Source organism: Emydura macquarii, unplaced genomic scaffold (genome assembly GCF_026122565.2).
Source record: "Emydura macquarii macquarii isolate MOO-44397 ecotype Brisbane River unplaced genomic scaffold, CSIRO-AGI_Emac_v2 contig_2994, whole genome shotgun sequence".
Classification (NCBI taxonomy): domain Eukaryota; kingdom Metazoa; phylum Chordata; order Testudines; family Chelidae; genus Emydura; species Emydura macquarii.
In genome coordinates this window covers 3,872,053-3,885,949 of record NW_027133131.1, presented here as the reverse complement: position 1 = coordinate 3,885,949, position 13,897 = coordinate 3,872,053, and the positions used below count along the sequence as shown (strand labels likewise).

At 45.1% G+C, this 13,897-nt stretch overlaps 1 protein-coding gene and 1 long non-coding RNA gene across 2 annotated transcripts in view; one reads left to right on the top strand and one right to left on the bottom strand.

Annotated features, from left to right (window-relative positions):
• LOC137140919 (uncharacterized) overlaps window positions 1-13,044 on the bottom strand; it is a 52,719-nt gene extending 39,675 nt beyond the window's left edge. The window contains exon 1 of the long non-coding RNA XR_010916508.1: window positions 12,667-13,044. This is a non-coding gene — a long non-coding RNA (uncharacterized lncRNA). The remainder of the gene's footprint in view (window positions 1-12,666) is intronic.
• LOC137140879 (exendin-3-like) lies at window positions 6,337-7,495 on the top strand. The gene is made up of 2 exons (XM_067529565.1): window positions 6,337-6,437; window positions 7,267-7,495. Exons 1-2 carry the CDS (start codon window positions 6,337-6,339, stop codon window positions 7,493-7,495), a joined length of 330 nt encoding a protein of 109 aa, XP_067385666.1.
• Window positions 13,045-13,897: the final 853 nt, after the last annotated feature.

The window sequence follows — 13,897 nt, the reverse complement described above, 5'->3', positions numbered from 1 at the left end:
GTTCACACATACTTTTTGCCTTTGGTGGAGTTTATTTTTACTGTTACGTTAATTGAAGGGTGAGTTCACACTTGTCAACCTCAATAGGGTTTTAACCCAACCTCAGTGAGGTTTCACCCAGCTCATAACAATTATTCATTGGAGGATGACATAAGAACTAGTAGGGGGGAAAAAGGCCAAAAAAAGTGAACATATAACTTTCATAACCTGTGAAAATTTTCCCTTCCTTTGCTTTGGTCAAAATAAACTTTAGCAAAACTTTTCACCATAATTTCAATTTTTTTTTTTTTTAAATTTGAGGTTACAGTGTTCAAAAGTGACAAACTCTTTGTTGCTCAACATGTTGTTTGAGTTCTGTCATGTGTGGCATGTCTGATGTTTTAAAAACATCCCAAAGAAGATTAAGATAAACAACAAAAGGCACTGAGGAAGCTATTCTGGTCAATTTCCCCATGTAGATAAATTATAAATGCCTAAACTCACTTTTTTAAAATGAGATTAGTGTCCTAAATCACTTGGGGCCAGATTTCCCAAGGTATTTAGCCACTTAAAATGCAGATGGTTTCTAGTAGGATTCACAAAAGCACCTAATTCCCATTATAAATCAATAGGAATTAGATACCTAATGTAAGTGCTTTCGTAAATCTCAAGACATCACTCTCCATCTTTAGGTGTCTAAATACCTTTGGAAATCCGGCCCTGAAGCCCTTTTGAACAGCTTACCCCAGCTATATAACTGCTTGAAAAAGGAAAAAAAAAAAAAGTTGAAATTATTTTTCTGATTTCCCGTGCTGTGCACGCAAGCACACGCCTTCTGATGAAGTTTCAATGAAAAATTTCATCCCACAATTAAAATTTGGAAAATTTTGACCTGCTCCTGTTGACATATCTTGTCTGTAATCCATTTATAGATAGGCTTTGAAGGTTTAGATTTCTATTGTAGGGAATAGGGTAGAAGGGCTGGCTGAGACAGCTCAAAGTTGTTGCAAATCTCATCGCCCCACATTCTCTGCTTCAGAGAATTGCACAAAAGCTTAATGCCAGTGGGCACCTGGATGCAAGAAGCAGGGATGGACAAATGGCTGCTGGAGCCAGGGAAAAGCTTGCTGCAATCTGCAGAAGGAGCTTAGCACTAGCTGCTGTAACAGAGAAAAGTGCAAGACCGCAAATCCCCTTCAAGATTCACTCTCTCTTGTACGTACCAGTCCCCCCCCCCACCCACCACCACCACCACCACCACAGTAGTATCTGAGCACCGCATAATCTTGAATGTATTTATCCTTACAACACCCAGGAGGCAAGCAGGTCAGTGCTATTATCCCCATTGCACCGATGGGGAAACTGAGGCAGAAAGAGATGCCATCACAAAGGACTTCTGTGAGAACAGAGACTTCAACCCAAGTGTCTCATGTGTAGGTCTATGCTGTATTCTGGGAGGGGGACTGTCCAAATTTGACCAAGCAATAAGCTACTGAAAAATTGGTTTGCACATGTTCAGGAGAAACTTGTTAGAGTTCAGCAGCTAAATTTTCTGAAGCTTTCCCCCCGCACAGCTCCTATAGGCCAACCAGCTTGCACATGAACCATCACCACAAAGCGACTAAGCACGTCCCATTGGAGGACTTTCCCTGCAACTGCAACTCCCGTCCCGGAGAAACCGTCTCCTTTGCTCGTGTTCTCAATGTTCCTTCCCCCCCGCCCTCCACTCCCACTGACAGAAGCATGCATTGTCAGTTACACCCACATTCAAATGTTCATATTTTCCAGAGCTTGACAGAGCCCATAGAAAAGCAAAACACATCCCTGCCATGAAAGGAAAGGCTCAGATTTCCCAAACAAGTGGGTTACGAGCCACCCATTTTGTCTAAGACCTAAATGTTCTTTATGGATCCAAGTAGTTTTCCTTCACTGATTGATGTGCCTTTCAGGAAACTTCAGAAGACTGCACCCCTTGGGCATTGGTCACCCTAAAGCAGTGTTTCCTGAGCAGTTGGGAAAGTTCTGGTAGTTCATACCGATCTGTTTTGTTACAGTAAAATTCACATTTTTGGAGTGTCCATTTCATTCTGCAGCTGTAAGAATCATGACGATCCCCTATATTTTTAGATATACTGGTTGAAACTGGATTTTTTCCCCATCCCTACTACCTGTCACAGCTGATATCTGCTGTGCCTTACAAGGTCATGAGATCATTACACTGTATAACAATGTCCTGCAAACTAGTTTGAGTGCATTAATAAACAGGTAATATGGAGTGAAGTGCTAAAGATCAGTACAATCGGGACCTGTTTTCCAAAGGTTGAGCTAATTAATCTATTATTGCCTTGCTTTTGTGATGTCAGGCTCTCTTTTCAAACCATGTTTATATCTAATTAGCAGAAGGCTCTTCTAGTCCAGCACCCATCTGAACCAGTGATATTTGGACAACGATATTAAAAAAACTTTTGGGGAAGATAATTACTTGGCTGCAGTAGGACTCTTCCTAGACTGGAAGGGGCGAAGAACGTGACCAGCGGAGAAGTTAAAAACTGGAGCCATTGCATCTATATCAAGACCAAGAGTTATAGGAATCGGACGGAGTTGAGCGGTCTGAGAGAAGCGGAACGAATCAATCCTGCAACAGGAAGTATGAGATCTTCAAGAGTGCTCATGGCTGGTTTAACTCTTTTCCCACTGAAGTCAGGGGTAAAAACACCCAAGGCCAGATTCTCGTTTCTACCAAGGGCTTGTCTACATGGCGAGTTACTGCATGACAAGCCATTACGTGAATCTAGAGTGCCCCAGCTTGTAACATGCTGTGTGGACAATGCTACAGCAGACTGAAAGTCCCTGAGTGCACCTTGATGGACAGACTAGATTTACAGCCTGGCTTGCTGTGCAGCAACTCGCCATGTAAACAAAATCTAAGGCCCCTTTATACCTCTCTGGTATTGTGACGGGGGCATCATATTGCTGCCTCACAAGACCTACTGTGCCAGCAGCACCCAGGCTTGGCCTCCCTGCCTCAGTTTCCCTCCCTAAGGGGAGTCTCCTCAGCTCTCAAGCACCCCAGTCGGTGCTGGAGATATGGCTTGTCACCCCCAAACTTAACCCCTTCTGAGTCAGTGAGAGCCCAGAGTAAGAGTCCCACCAAACAAGATTCTTCTACTCTTCAGCTCATCCGTGGCCCTGTTCCCAGCCCCTTCCCTGTCTATCTTTGACAGTTTTTATGGCTGGGACATAATTCACTGTAGACATTACCTGTGTGGATTGGAGGGTTTTCCCAGTGGGCATAGGTAATCCACCACCCAGAGAGACAATAGCTCTTCTATTCACCTCACACTGTCTGCACCAGAGTTCGGTCAGCAAAGCAAAGCGTCTCAGGAGTGTGTGGATTTCCCTGAGAAATAGTTCGGCTGAGGTAAGTTCCCAGTGTGGACCAGCTCTCAGAGTGATCTCTCAGTCCTTTTCTGAGGCCCAGGTATCCATTAAGCCAGGAGTTCTCAAACTTTTTTTGCGGGGATCCCTGAGACAATAATTCAGGCTGTGACAATGCCCCCACAAAAGTGATGACCTGCCCATGGCATGCTTGTCCTTACTGGCATGCACAGAGGGCTGACAGCTCACGACCCCCGCCCGCCTAACAACCTCATGACTTCCGGAGGGGTCACAACCCCCACTTTGAGAACCCCTACATTAAGCTATCATCTGACCCTCCTTAGTCCTGTTTGCACAGGCTAGGAAGCAGCTGATTAATTGTGACAAATGTAGCTGGCTCCACTAAAGGGGCCAGTCACCCTCTGACAAGGGCCAACCTAAAAGTCAGGAGTCAGACCATCAAAAACCCAAGAGATTCACTTAAAAATCATTAGATTTTAAAATTAAGTATGTATGGGTTGTGGGGGGGGAGGGGGGGGGGGGGAAGGGGCGGGGAGGAAGTTGTGTGCCTTCTGCCTTTTGAAACTGTAGGTGCATTTGGCTCAGTTTTTTCAAGCTTCTCTTTGCATCCAGGAGGGCTAGAAATTTTCACTTAAAAAAAGTTGAGATTCTCATTCAATCACATGAATCCAGGAGCTGGGACTTCAAGAATACCACCAAATCTCTCAAAACTTACAATGAAATTACAAGAGTTGGCCAAAAAAAAAAGTCACTTCAAAGCAAAAAAAAAAAAATCAAAAGGTTTCATTTTCAAATATTTAAATAAAACATGATTTTTTGATTATTTGTTCTGGGGGGTTGGTGTTAATTGCTTGTATTTGTTTTGCCCAAGAGAAGTCCACTTTTGAGGCTACCTCCTTTGAATGGTGACAGCAAAGAGCACCCCAGAATGTACTGCAGGCACTGACACCAGGAAAAAGAAGGCACCACGTGTGCCCTAGGCAGGGCCCAAGTATAATTTTGTCAGGTTCAGTACAAACTTGTAACACGGACCCCACCCCACACTCATACCCATGGGGGTTGCAGCTTGGGCTGGGCCCCCCAGGGCCTCCTGGCCCTGCTAAAGTGTACCTTTTCTCCACTCCCGCCCTCCTATGTGGGGCCCTGGCCCTAGGCAGAAAATAACCTTCCAGCAGCTCCCTTGACTCCTGGGTAGGGAGTGAAGAACCTGACGGCACGATTCCTTCCCACAAGGGCTAAGGAGAGGATGTCAAGTTGCTCCCAGTTACTCTGCAGCCGGAACAGATGTCTTGCTGGAGGGGTTTAAAAGGATTTGCACTTGCCTGTGTTGAATTTTTCCACTCCAAAGACTAGTGCAGATACCCTAGGGGACAATCATACATTGGCAGGAAGCACCGGGGCAGAGGCCAGGTGGGAGAATGCTGCCCTGGCAGGAGGCCGGACTAGATGACTCTCAAGCGGTTTTCCTTCTCTAGCTTCAGTGATAGAGAAACAATTAGAACAATTTTCACAGAACACCCCCCTGTCTTTTCCCCAGGACTCATCCATCGAAACCAACGGGTCCGATCAACTCCAAAATATCCCCCAGAGCTCCGGTCTGGTCAGAGAACAAGCATCCAAATCAAGAGAAGTGGGACCAGATCCTCAACTGATTTATATCAGTGGCGTTCCACCAAAGTCCGAGTGATGTCCAGTTTAAGCTAGCTGAAGGTCTAGCCTGTGTTGGAGACAGCTAGAGGGGGGCCAGAATAAGGATTGGGAAGGAAAGGCTCATGCTCGGTTGATGAGCTGGATCCAGGACTCTAATTTAAACAAGTTGTTGTACTACAGTGAGATCTCTTATTCATTTATATCGGAAGAGCACCTAGGAGGCAAACTCATGAACCAGGACCCCCATGTGCTGCATCAAATCCTGGTTAAGTTATTTGAGATTCATGGCTGATCCTCCAAAGATCAAGAAAGATAGTCCATTTAAGTATTTTTGTCCCAAAATGAGGTGGGTTTATTTGGATCTCTTTTCTTTTCACTTGAGCAGAAAGGTGTTTGGAACAACCATCCTGCAGGCTCAAATCATTTCTGCACATAGGATGTGTTGTGGCAACAAGGGACTAGTTTATCTACAAGGAAAAAAATTGATAGTTAGTGTGATTGGTCCGAGCACTGTAAAAAAAGTTGCTGAAGGCGTACGTTGAAAATGCGGCAACAACTTTTTTTTTTTTTTGGGCAACAGACGCACTTAAAAAATCATGTAATGATTCATAATGACCCATCCAACTAAAAACAGGAGTACCGGTCACCTACCTGTCATCTGTTAGCATCCTGCTAAGAAGCTTAAAAGCACTGGTAAGGAGCAGAGTTTAGCCACAACCGGTTTGTACAAGGAAAACAAGATTCTGATTTTAGGAGAAATTTGTTCTTGTGGAAGGTAAGTAAGCCTTTACCCCCTTCTTAGTATCCAGTCTTTGGAACACTAAAGAAGTGAAGTGAGTGTGATGTAACTTATGGTATAGAAATGATTAGAAATTCTAAATTATTCAAGAAACTAGAGAGATTAAAAAATATCAAATCATTTGGATTTTGTCTAACCTTAGGAAACAGTCTGATTTACGTGATTCAGTAACATGTTATTGTCCTAGAAGCGAACAGCTAAAGCAAATTATGGAGAAAATGAGCAATTTCAAACCTTTGAACCATTATTAATTAGATCTTCTAGTATATGTGTGTGTGTGTGTGTGTGTGTGTGTAAATACACTAAAAATAGTGAGATGCTCAGTTGCTATGATAATATGAACCACATAGACAGGACTGCCGGGTCCACCATACACCCCCCAAAATGCTGAAAATGCAGTTAAAGTTGTTTGTGTTTTGATTAGTTCACCTAAGACTGGATTTTATTTTTATTGGCTAATTGTAACCTCGGATGTTGTCATCTTGATTTATTCTTCTACAGAAGGCCAGATGAAAAGCCTACAGTGGCTCTACCTATATGGACTTGTACTTGTGGTGTTAATCCCAGCCAGCTGGCAGCTTGTCCTCAAAGATTTGTCTGATGAGTCTAGGTAAAGTGCCTTTGTGAATGACAAGTACACCGGGGTTGGTGGTACTGGGCTGCAGTAGGTGGAGATGCACCCATCAGATACAGCTTAACCATGTAGATTATGCTGTTATATCTGGCTTTGCTGCCAGGTAACGGTACAGCATATCACGCTGTGCAGCAGATGAAAAAGTGAATAAGATGGCGAGGTGTATTAGGCAAGGAGCAGAGAATATGGACCATATTATTCTTATGCATGGCAGTATCACCTAGGAGCCTTAGTGATGAACAAGGACCCAACTGTGCTAGGTGCTGTATAGGTTTGACCCTGTAAGACACTGAGCATTCTGTGCCCAGTCCTGTTGTAGATTATGTGGGTAACTTTGAAGCAGTAGGGCCTAGTGGGTACAGCACTGGGACTTAGGAGAGCTGGATTGTTCCTGGCTCTGCAGCTGGCCTACTGGAGACCTTAGACAGTCACTTCACTCTGTGCCTCAGTTTCCCCATATGAAAAGCGTGGGCAATGATGCAGACCCCCTTTGTAAAGCACTTTGAGATCTATGGTTGACAAGTGCTACAGAAGGGCAGTGATTAATTATACATCGTGTAGTACCTAGCATAGCAAGAACTACACAGAAAGGGACAGTCTGTGCCCTGGAGAACTTAGTCTAAACATACGCAGGACAAAAGGGATGCGACTTACCTACAGTTATATTGTCACAACAAGTCAGTGTCAAGGGCAGAAATAGAATGCAGGCCTGCCGACTGCCATGACGGCCTGCTAGCCACAGGCCCACGTATCCATCCCAGCGCTGCAACCTCCTTAACATTTCCCCTCCCTCTCTCCCACACAGATGGCAGTCTTTCGAATCGAAAAGTGCTCGGAGTTTTACTTCCGACATTAAGAGGCATTCCGAAGGCACCTTCACCAGTGATTTTACCAGATATTTGGACAAGATGAAGGCCAAGGACTTTGTGCACTGGCTTATCAACACGAAACGTTACAGGTACAAGCAGAATATGGCTGAAACAGTAGAACGGGGACGAGATTCTAGGCAGGCTCCTGAGAACGGAGCGTTTTAAGGAGTGGAAGGAGGGGGTACGTAGGAGTGCTTGAAAGATTTCTGTCAAGGCTGTTTTACAGTGGAAAATTGGGGGTTGGGACAATGCGTTGTTTTTTTTCCATGAAAGTCTGATTTCTGTGGGGAAGTCTCCATCTTTTGTCAAAAACCCAAAACACCCAACAACTGAAATATTTTGGCCAATAACCAAAATATTTGGACCTAAACCAGAAATGTGTCGATTTGTGGCCCCAAGATTTTCAGGATTCAAAATTTCCACCCAAAATTTTCTTAAAATTTTCGGGTGGAAATTTTTAAAATGAAAAAAATCCTCTCTTCGTTTGTCAAAAATCTCTGTGGAAAAGAAAAATCGGCACCAGTGGGACGGGGAGTGTCTCAGATCCCTGCAGAGAGAAGTCAGGGCTGAAGTCAGGGCTGGGTTCTTTACAGGCTAAGCTTGGCAGTTCAGAGCCCTGGCACCTCTATATAAAAAAAAATAATAATAATTTGCTTGAGCCATGACACCTCTTTCCTTACAAATTAAGCACTTGTTCTTTAGAACAAACCCCAAGGGTGTGTCTACACTGCAGCCGGAAGCACGACTCCCAGGCCAGGCGACAGACATGCTCGAGGTATTGCACTAGAAATAGCAGCCAGGACGTCGTGGCACGGGCTAGTCGCTCAAGGACAAGCCCCCCTGACCCCCTGCGTCTGTTTTGGGTGGCGAGCCCATGCCGCAATCTCCATACCGCTGAGCGCACACGCTTGAGCAGAGCTAGATTACCAGAGCCGGATTAACCTTTTGTGGGCCTGATGCCGAATGTTTGTGGGCCCCCATGGGATGCTACAGCAGGAGTGCGAGAATCTCCCCCCGCCCCACCCCTTTCCCCCACTCCACTGAGGCCCCGCCACTCACCGCTCTCCTTCCCCCACCCCAGGGGTTTAAGCAAAGTGAATGAAGTCTTTGGATGCTTTGCCTTTACATGTCCATAGACTTCCTTTTTGACAAACAAGAAAATCCATCCACTTGCAAGAAATGCCAGCATAAAACATGCGCGCACGCACACGCGCACACACACACACAAATTCCCCCATAAATGAACCGAGTTTGGTCCTTCATAACCCCATTTGATTTTTGACTACTCAGTGCATGGCACTTTCTAAATCCAGACCTTAATTACATTTATTTCTAAACAATGTCATCCGATGAATAAAAATAGTGTTTAATTTCTTTGGCATCCAAAAAAATCAGAGACTTAAGAACATAAGAACAGCTGTACCAGGTCAAACCAATGGTCCGTCTAGCCCAGTGTCCTGTCTTCTGGCAATGACCATTCCAGGTGCTTCAGAGAGAATTAGCAGAGCAGGGAATCATCAAGTGATCCATCCCATTGGCCATTCCCAGCTTCTAGCAAACAGCCATCCCTGCCCATCTGGCTAATAGCCATTGATGGACCTATCCTCCATGAACTTATCTAGTTCTTTTTTTAACCCTGTTATAGCCTTGGCCTTCACAACGTTCTCTGGCAAGGAGTTCCACAAGTTAACTGTGCATTGTGTAAAGAAATACTTCTTTTTGTTCATGTTAAACCTGCTGCCTCTAAATTTCATTTGGTGACATCTAGTTCTTGTGTTATGAGAAGGAGTAAACAACACTTCCTTATTTACTTTGTGCACATCAGTCACAATTGTATAGACCTCTGTCGTATCCTCCCCTTAGTATCTCTTTTCCAAGCTGAAAAGACCCAGTTGTATTAATCTCTCCTCGTATGGAAGCTTTTCCATACTCCTAATCATTTTAGTTGCCCTTTTCTGTACCTTTTCTAATTCCAATATATCTTTTTTGAGATGGGGCAAACAGAACTGCACAAAGTATTCAAGAGGTGGACGTACCATGGGTTTATATAAAGACAATGTGATATTTTCTGTCTTATCTATTCCTTACCTAACGATTCCTAGCATTGTTAGCTATTTTGACTGCCCCTGCACATTGAGTGGATGTTTTCCCGAGAACTATCCACAATGACTCCAAGGTCTCTTTCTTGAGTGGTAACAGCTAATTTAGACCCCATCGTTGTATATGTACAGTTGGGATTGTTTTCCAATGCGCATTACTTTGCATTTACCAACATTGAATTCCATCTGCCATTTTGTTGCCCAGTTTTGAGAGATCCCTCTGTAACTCTTCACAGTCTACTTTGGACTTAACTATCTTGAGTAGTTTTGTATCCTCTGTGAATTTTGACACTTCACTGTTTACCCCTTTTTCCAGACCATTTATGAATATGTTAAACAGTATTTGTCCTCGTATAGATCCCTGGGGGACACCACTATTGATCTCTCTCTATTCTGAGAACAGACCATTTTTTTCTACCCTTTGTTTCCAATCTTAACCAGTTACTGATCCAGAAGAGAACCTTCCCTCTTATCCAATGGCAGCTTACTTTGCTTAAAAGCCTTTGGTGAGGGACCTGGTCAAATGCTTTCTGAAAATTTAAGTACACTAAGTCCACTGGATCACCCTTGTCCACATGCTTGTTGATCCCCTCAAAGATGTCTAGTAGATTGGTGAGGCATGATTTTCCTTTACAAAAACCACATTGACTCTTTCTCCAAGAAATCGTATTCACATGGACACAGGTGTTTTGGATGAAAGGATGAGAACCAGTAGAAGAAGAGGTCAAGGAGGGGCAGTTAAGGGGGAAGAGTTGCAAAAGATCAGGCAGATGGGAGAGATGAGACAAATAAAAATAATTTCTTTTGCTCTTTAATATTGCAGTATACAAGGAGTGAGGGTTGAATGAATATTTCGCAGTTAGTACATTATTCATGGACGGTTCTTCTTATTTTCCACAGCTCCACAAAGAGATACATAAAAGGGGACCACAACATCATCTCCCTCCCTTCTGACCACTCATTATTTAGGTAAGTCAGATAGACGTTTGGAAATTCAGAGTGTATTTCTTGCCAACTGCTCACGTAATGACATCCCTGGCTGGGTTGTCTATAGGGATTGGATTTGAGACTTCTGGACCTGACTTTTAACCCCTAAAGGGAGACAGAGCTACACAGCAGTGCTAGCATGGGTTACCCACTCCCTTTACCTGGAGAAGATGGTCCCAAGCAGAGTGGGTCAAAAACATTCTGTGCAATCGAGAATCAAAGTGTTTCATATCAATGGTAACATTATAGCTAATATTTATTATATTCTGTTTCTCCGTTATCAAAGCAAGATGTTCCAATGGACGTTTCAGTGTTTCCAAATTGAACTTTTTCCACAATCCTGTTCTGTGGAAAAATATGAAATTTTGATTTGGGATAAAACCAAGTTGCAGAAATCCCATTGTTGACCAGCTCCAATGCCAAGCATTGGAGGACAACATTGATTTTATTTGAGTCAGACGTAGAGCTGGAACCAGGAACTTACAGATCTGAAAGCATGGCCTCACACCTTCTGAGCCAGAAGATTTGCTCCCTAATTGCCCTATAGACATGGTCTAAGTGCTAAAGGTAGAAAAAGACCCCCCCCCTTTGTGTTAGCGTTGGCTAGTTACAAGCTACCAAGCAAAAATTATTCATGGAACTTATCCAGAGCTAGATTGTGGTAAGGGTATAGTTATGCTGCCCAGAACGGAGTCAGACCCAATATTACTCTAGTTCCTGGTTCCTCCTGGGAAGCAGGGGGAGTGGCGAAAGTCCTACCTGGCACAGATTATTTTCCCCTCTCTGTTGGTTCAGCTGTGTTGGCCCATGTTTTTGAGGGGGTCAGAGTCAAGACTCTTCCTCTCCCCATCCTTGGGAAACTGATCACTGGCCCCTGGGGAATGCAGGATGGTAGAAGGTGGACAACACTACTCTATGGTAGCAATATAGGTAGCCTGCCCAGGAGAGAAAGAGGAAATGTTATGCCCAGTTGCTCCCCTATGCTGATGCACCTGGGGCAGCATCTGACTCTTGGTGACTAAAGACTAAATCCAAAACCAACGGTGAGCTGATCGCAGACTATGCACAAACAGAAAGAGAAGGGGACTTCAGCACCTTTCCAGCCGAATGACTAAACTGGTAGCAAACAGTACAAGTTAACCAGGCCCTGTCAAAAATCTGTTTCATCACCTGCATTTCTGAGCTTTTATGGGGTTCTGTGTGTTTGTTTCTTAGGTCCAAATAGCCACCAGACCAAGACACCCAGCCTGTGGAAGGACCTTCACCCGCAGATCTTGTTGCATCTGACAGTGATCAAATATTTTTAAACAGAAGAATTCATCCATGAAACTGAATTGTACAAAGTGTTCATTACATCCAAGCTATTTAGTTACAAGGTACAGTGAAATAGCAAACATACCTGTGACTAATGCTGTCAGCTGTGTTAAAATGGATTTATTTTTAACCTTTACTCCACTGTTTTAGTGTTGTTGGGAGGCTGCTTCTCTTCTGAGTTTCTGCCAGTTCTCTTAAAATGATAATAAAGCCATGCTAAATGCAGCTTTTTGTTTTCTCAAGCCAAGATCTGACATACTTCAGAGAAAAATCATCCTGCTAATTTTCTGACTTGCACAGGGAGTGAAAAATTTACAAAACACAGTCCAAGGGCCAAAGATATTTAAGGTTCCAAATCACAAAAAACCTTAAGCCTGTGCTAGACATTAACAGAAGCCTACGCGAGAAAGGCCTTTGCTCCGAGACATCCATCAATCTGCAGCTGGACAACGGGGTCCTGCTCCGTAACTGGAGCTTGATCCTATGCGCTACATAGGATACAAATAGAAAAATGCTGGCATTTCTAAATATAACTCAGCCTGTGGGACTCAGGTTAGAAAAGACAGACCCGCAAGCACTAAAGTATGCAGGTTGATTAGATTAACGAGCCATGCCTTGCTCTTATATAAGGAGACTTTTCACCCCAAGCTCTCAAAACACTTTACCAAGGAGGTAAGGATCACGAATAGGGAAACCAAGGCACAAAAAGCCAAACTGAGTTACCTAAGAGTGCCCAACAGCCTGGCCAAGAATAGAACGTGGTTCCCGGGGAGCCCTTATCCAGGGCCAAATGAAGAGGTGAGTTCAGTCCCGACAGCTCTCCTGACTTCACTGGGCCAAAGGTGGAGCACATCTCTCCCTTTGATTTATGCATGTCTAAACCAACTTAATTGTTCCTATTTCCCCTTGTCAGGGGAAGGGGGAGGTGTCACTCACCACAGGTGTCCCCTGCTCCTGGCCCCGCTCGGAGGATTAGCTCTTTCCAGGTCTGAGGCCCCACTCCACCGCTCGCCGCTCTCCCTCGCTCTCTGTGCCTCAGCACGCTCCCGCTTCGTGACTTGACCCTCCAGCCAGGGTTTCCCCCTTCTGGGGTACCCAAGTTTTGCCTTAGCAGCAATTTTCTCGTTCACAGCCCCTCTGGTACCACTTCCACAGGGCTGGTAGGGGAACCCAGGCCCACCCTCTTCTCCAGGTTCCAGTCCAGGGACCCGATAACAGGCAACTGCGCTTTGCTTTCCCTCAGACCCTGGTGCTCTTTCCCTGGACTCCCTCCTACAGCATCTAGCTCCCCATTCTCTGGGTGGGCCAACTCAGACACCCACCACTCAGAGAGCAACTGCAGACAACTGAACTTCCCTGTATTGCCAGCCTTTATCCTGCCTCCCCTTCTCAGCTGGGCCACTCAGGTGATTCCTTCAGCCACCTAATTCCCCTCAGCTGTGGCCTAGCTGGTTCACTGGCCTCCTCTCAGCTTCATTAACCCCGTCCAGGCTATGGCAGGGTGAACACCCTATCACCCCTTCCTCCCCACAAAGGCTGTATCTTTAGTAGGGTTTGTAGAAATTCCCCGTTGCTTTATAACGCTTGCTCGAAAAGATTCTCGTAACTGAATCTTGACTTTATTGAAGGGTGGGGGAGGGAAGTGACTCTAAAATTGCAATGAAATAAAATGTCTCTCCTGGATGACACCACACAATAAAACGCAGGAGTCTTGCTGTCAGAACTCGACCCCCAGGCTCTGTAGCTGCCGTCGGGACATTTGTGGATTCCAGCTTCTTTCTCTTTTTTTTTTATTTTTTAATCCGTTAGAAGTTGACGGACGTCACTGTCGTCTGCGAGTTACGTATCCCCAGGAGAAGCTGCACGTCTTTCTAATGCTGCTGAGAAAGCTTTACGTGCCCGGGCAGAGGTTAAGGACGTGCTTAATTGCTCTGCACCCTCCGGGATCCAGCCCACTGAGAGGCCTCCTAAAGACATGGGTGATAAGGTCACTCCGTGTCCACGCCAGTGGTCCCTAAACTTTTTAGGTCGCACGCTCCCTGCCCTTACCCTTGTCCGTGCTCCCACACCCACCTTTCCCCTCAGCTGGGGCTGGGAGTGAGGGCATGGTCGGGGCCGGGGACTGCAGCTGGGAGCGGGGCCGCAGTGGCCGGCGGGCGGTGGGAGC